This window comes from Cetorhinus maximus, chromosome 18, assembly GCF_964194155.1.
Source record: "Cetorhinus maximus chromosome 18, sCetMax3.hap1.1, whole genome shotgun sequence".
NCBI lineage: Eukaryota > Metazoa > Chordata > Chondrichthyes > Lamniformes > Cetorhinidae > Cetorhinus > Cetorhinus maximus.
Genome location: NC_135896.1, coordinates 26,705,841 through 26,711,840, shown reverse-complemented (window position 1 = coordinate 26,711,840; position 6,000 = coordinate 26,705,841). Strand labels below are relative to the sequence as shown.

At 43.7% G+C, this 6,000-nt stretch overlaps 1 protein-coding gene across 4 annotated transcripts in view; it reads left to right on the top strand.

The window, feature by feature from the left end:
* The first annotated feature begins 474 nt into the window (after nucleotides 1–474).
* The window catches only part of hif1aa (hypoxia inducible factor 1 subunit alpha a), a 66,445-nt gene continuing 60,919 nt past the window's right edge, over nucleotides 475–6,000 (top strand). For all 4 annotated transcript variants that reach the window (XM_078562259.1, XM_078562260.1, XM_078562257.1 and 1 more), the window contains exon 1: nucleotides 475–769. In XM_078562259.1, coding sequence (XP_078418385.1) covers nucleotides 741–769 — 29 coding nt within the window. In that variant the 5' untranslated portion in view covers nucleotides 475–740. The remainder of the gene's footprint in view (nucleotides 770–6,000) is intronic.

The window sequence follows — 6,000 nt, the reverse complement described above, 5'->3', positions numbered from 1 at the left end:
CAGTTTTTTAACAATTATTGTTATTTTAACAAATGGTTTCTTTTTCACATTATAACGCAAATTTGCCAGACCACCAGAAAACCATCTTCGTTCTATGCACCAACCTTTTTCAAACAAAGAACAGGAAGAGCTGTTTACAAATAAAAAGGTGTTTAATAATATTTGGGTTGCAAGGCAATGCAAATCATGAGAACTATTTGCATTCAAGCAAAATGTTATTGTGACCCTTTGATTACAAATAGCTTTCTTCTCCAAATGATGATCCTGTTTCACTGTCCATAGGTGTTCAGTATTCGCAGCGTTCGTTTCTCATGCTGTTTTGAGTTTGCTGGACTGTAGTAACGTTGTAGCGCTGCTGTCCAGCGTGGCACTGGCAGATGGGTGGAGCTCTCGGCACGAGGAGCCTGGAACCCGAAGGACGGGGGCGGGCGGGCTACGTCCGCGCGCGCTGATGACGCAGACGCGTCGGCCGTGCGTGTTAATGACGCACGGGGGACGAGTGGCCGATAGAAAGTTGGTGCTGGCGGCGGTGGAAGTTAGCGGCGCCATTCTGTGTTGTGGTGGGATTGTGAAGCGATCACTTGGATGTGACAGTCCAAGCGGCTACCTGACTGACCGAGCCTTAACAAGAGAGCAAGAGGGATCGCGGCCTGCTGGCTCAGCGGGGATTCGGGGCTCCGTGTTTACCCTGAGGTTTAAAGAGATCGAGAGAAAGCCCCGGGCGAGGACAATAAGCCGAGATGCAGGCGCTTGGCAGCGAGAAGAAGTGGTGAGTGCGGCCGCTTTACGGCTTCCGTGGCGGGGGACTTAGGGAAAGGGGCGGACCTGCGGCTTCCACTTGGCGCCCGGGCCCCGGGTTTGGGGGGAATGGCTCCAGCTCCCGAGTGTCCAGCTCCGGGTTCCGCGTCGCCATTTTGTGGAGTTGGAATTCGGCCTGGGCTCTGTCCCGGGGAGAGGCTGCTGCCTGCTGGCAGGAGGGCCGGCGGGCCGTCCTCTCCGGGTGACCTTGGGCCCTTTGTTTAAGGGATTTCCCCCCCCCACCGGATCGGGCTGCTTTTTTTGGTTGGGATCTGCCTGTAGTTGTTGCCAACTACAGGCGGGAGACCGGGATGAAGGGGCATCTCTGCCCAGGGTGGAGGCTGGGGAGGGATTAACTAGAGATCGGGCTCCTTTGCTTAGGTTTCTAATATGATTTCTATTTAGTTTTTCTGTTTGCAGAATTATAGAATTGCCTATAATAACCCACGGGTATTTTCCATCATTTCATTTGATACTCTTGTAGAACGATATGCATCGAAATGTGTGCCACGTTAGTTTTAGAGGCTCAAACCAGTCTAATAGCATTGGTGGAAATGTCATATCGACTGTGTTGTGGTGTTGTGGAGTTGTATTTAAATAGCCTGGCTTAATTGTCACAAGTTACCTTTGAGCCACGCGAGCACTTCATTTTCTGGACGCTTGTAAGCTCCAGTCGAACGGTGACTGAAATCGCGCACCTATCTATCTATCCCAGTCCACTTGGAGGGGGAGAAGAGGCAACGGGTTTTTGCTGAAGTTCTTTTTTTTTCGGGACAGTATTCATGCCGCGGCTGATTCTGATTTTTAAAAAGTAAAATAAGAAGCATTGTTTTTTTTTTATTGGTTCAGCTGGAAGTTCAATGCTTGGCTTTCGGAGGTGTTTGCATATTCAGCCAAATGAGGTGACAGGAGAAATTGTTATTGGGTTACATTGGCTTAATGTTTTTACATCATCTCAGGATTAATAATTTCCGTTGAGTAATTCCGCATAACTGCTAAATGATTCTACGAGTGTGCGCGCGCTTAAATTATTTGCCAGTGTGTGCTGTTTTAACTTTGTGAACCTGGCTTTAGAAAGGGGTCATTAATGGTGGATAAATCTTAAATCAGGGTTTCAGTAAATTACAAACAAATGGGAACAATAATTCAAACTTATTCATGGATCCCCAAGCTCTGGTGCATATTAAATTGAATACCAAAAGAGCATGAAAACCAAAAGCTTAGATGCCCTTGCCTTGAATCCCTGGAGCTCAAGATATGTTCTAGTCATTAGTTATATAAAAAAAAAGAGTAAAATGTAGGTGTTTAGTATTTTTAATGTTCTGTATTTGTTTTTTTTGCCATTGATTATATTTGCAGTGAATTGCATTTATAGTAACATGGTCTTGTATTTGATTTTTTTTATCATGCTTATATTCACTGTTTTATACTGCAAATAACACTCATGCCACCACAGTGTTGGGCGATGACCATCTCCAACAAGAGAAGTGCCTGCACCTCCCCTTGACATTCAGTGGCATTACTGTCAACATTCTGACCAGAAATTTAACTGGACCAGCCTCTAAATACTGTTGCCACAAGAGCAGGTTAGAGGCTGGGAATTTTGTGGCATGTAACTCATTTCCTGACTCCCTGAAGCCTTTCCAGTATCAACAAGGCACAAGTTAGGAGTGTGATGGAATGCTCCCCACTTCTGTGGGTCAATGCAGCTCCAAGAAGATTCAAGAAATTCAGCACCATCCAAGGAAAAGCAGCACACTTGATTGGCTCCCCCTTACTTACACATTCGTTGCCTAGACCAGCAGCATTCCATGTACGTTGTACAAGATGCACAACAGCAATTCTCCAAAGTTCCTTTGAAAACACCTCTCAAACTTGCTGCCTTCATGCCTAGAAGAACAAGGGCAACAGATGCATGGGTACACTACCACCTGCAAATAACACACTATTCTGATTTAAAATATATAGCCAGTCCTTCAGCATCACTGGTTAAATTTCCAGAACACTCTACCTAATGGTACTTTTTGAGTACCTTCACTGCAGCAGTTTAAGGTGGCCCACCACCACCACCTCAAGGGCAATTGAGGATAACAACAGCCCGTATTTATATAGCACCTTTATTGTAATAGAATGCCTCAAGTTACATCACAGGAGTGTTGTCATACAAAATTTCACTTTTGGATGGGCAATAAATACTAAAAGAAGAAAAAGGATAGTGGCACCTCCGATTATTCACTGTAATGGAGGAGAATCTTTGACAGCTATCAGCAATTTGTGGATGTTCGGGAGCACCGGATTACTGTATACTGGTAGCTGATCTGTCCACTCCACTTACCTGTGCATGCATCCAAGACTCCAGCTGCTTGACCTGCCGCAGAGAGACCCAGGAATTAATGCTTCTCTGATGCCAGCCATGGACCTATAACTATAAAAGTGAACGCTGAGTATACATTGCAATTTTCGCTTTTAATCTTGTAAGTTCTGCGCTCTGAATAGTGCCAGAGATGAGTGTCTGCTGCTTTTGGTGCTTAACTGTAGCTGGCTATGCGTTTAAAATTGGGAGAGCCTTTTTGGCCTGCTTTTTTGGGTCTTACAACTTTGGAAGCCGAAGGTGTGCACTTTAAGAAGCTGTGAAGTGGCAAAATCTTAAAGCAAAAAAAAATCTGAGACTCCTGCTGGTTGCCTTGTTTTCCTCAAAATGTTTCACACACAAGTTCCACTGTAAGCAGATTGTTCATAATTTTTTTTGGGAAGGTGAAGTTCTTGTTAAATGGAAACATAGGTATTTCCATGCTGGATAGTTTAAATTTTATGTTTTTAGGCAGTTTCTGGTGAAAACTAGTCTTACCTCAGTGCATGTGACTTAAATTAGAAATTTGAAGGGATCTATTAACATATTGCAGCTTAAGATCCTGCAACAAGAAATGGATGGCAGAAGACACAACTCAGACATACCATCTGAGAGATTATAAGATCAACTGGTTTTTGTATTGCCTGTTTCCTCTTTGGCTCATGTTAGGATCATCAGGTTGTCTCCTCAGTATAATTCAGGGAGGAAAATTGTAGTTTATGATCCATGGCTTAACACGTACTGATTTGAGGTTATATTTGAATTATCTTTTTCTTTTAGAATTGATATTCAGGCTTCTCCATGGAGCCTAAAGATTTAATGAAAGTGAATGTAACAATTCAAATAATTTAATGTTGTTTTAAGTATAATCCTGAACCCAGGATAATTAGAAATCTACTCATTTACCTGAAATAAATCAGCCAATGTTCACTCCAGTACCATGCGACGGATGTGATCCATGTGAATCGACATGGTTGATTTCAGTGGAGTACATCTGCGTATGTTCATGTGCATGATTGGATGCTGCACTGAGTATTGATTGTGTTCAGGTTGTTGGAAATGGAGATTAATCCACATTTTATTTCCACCCTTGCGTTCAAAGAAATTGACTAGTGCTACATTTTGGTGAGTACCTGCAAGCTATTCACATGTGATTTTTATCCTCATCTGATATCCATGCATCAGTTTTGAACAAAAGGCACTGGATAATGATCAGAAGTCAGAATCTTGGCTCCATTCCTCCCTCCCTAGCCCAGAGGCACTAAGCCTAATTGTAGTACAGATAGAGTGCCTCAAATCCGGTTTGCCGAAAACCAGGCATTTTTATAATCTTCCGTTCGTCAATTTTAAGTTAGTAAAATTAGGAAAAAAACTAGACAATTTGGTTCAGTGCTTGCATTGGTGCAGTGTGGCCCCAGACTAGTTACCAGCTTCCCTGCTTTGTGTGCTGCTCTGTCCTGTGCTCCAAGTGACCCTTAACCACCTTACCCCATGCACCTAAGCTGGCTTGACCCGAGCTGCTCCACCCGAAATTCTGAAATATCCGAAATCTGGCACAGCCTTGGTCTGGAAGGCACCACATTTGAGGTACTGTACCTGTACCCCATTTGTTGCCAAGGCTGAGTTCAGTTAAGCCAGCATAGACCTGAGTTGCACCCAGGACTTTCTGTTCCCACTTACTACTTTTTCTGCAGCTACCCCTAGCCTGGCAGAATGTTTCCACCCCCCACCCTTTCCTTGCAGTGCTAAGACTCATGGTGGCTATGAGCATGATTACCCCAGCAGAGATCGCTGGACCAGGAGGATTAGTGAGCAGGAACAGCATTTTTTTAAATTATTATTCCGTTTAGGGAGCTCAGTGTCAGGATAAGGAGTCAGTCATTTAGGACTGAGATGAGAAATTTCTTCACTCAAAGGGTTGTGAATTTTCAAAATTTTCTACCCCAGAGGGTTGACTATAAGGCTGAGACAAATTTTTGGCGTTCCAGGGAATCAAGGGATTATGGGACCTGGTGGGGAAGTGGAGTTAAAGCCTAGGGTCAGCTATGATTGTACTGAACGGTGGAGCAGGCTCAACGGGCCATATGGTATACCCCTGTCTCTTTTGACCATGCAGGTTTAAAGCATTGTCAATTAGGAATGCTCACCATAAATCACAGTGCCACTCCATCTCCCCCATTTCCAGTTCCTCTCGTAATACTCTATGTCCCATGTCTTTGCCCCACCGAATATTTCTTTCTTTGGTTCAGCATCCATTTCTTGGATTATACCTCTGTATGCCATCTATATTGAAGATGTTGTATAAATGCAAGTATTTGTTTAAGCATCCATTTTTTTTTCTCTCCCTGTCCCCTGAAGTCTAGGACTCCTGATTGAAGTACAGTACTAGTGTGCTGTTTACCATGTAAAAACAGTTATTCCTTGTCACCCCAAACTAATTAGTAGATATAATATAGACAAGCATATGGCTGATAGTATGTCTGGACTGCAGTATGTTAGAGGTTGATGGTGAGATTGTCCTGTGAATATGACTGCAGTGGATCTGTCACTTACTAGCTTGGAGTTCTCGAGCCAGTGTACTAGTTGGAGACATGGTGACATATAGCAAGGGGGAGCAGTATCTGAACAGTTTAATATAGATCTCGTTCTCATCTCATCGTGTGGTGCAGGATCAGAATGGGGTTCTCGTGATAATTCGTGTACAAAGTAAGGGAAATACAGTTTAAATGGAGAGCAGTGATCGGCAGAAACTGATCCTAGCCAAAAGGCACAATGCACATGGTAGTTGTGAGGGTAAAGTTAGGGAAGAACAGCCTGAATGCCGACTATAGCAACTTGGAGCAGGAATCATA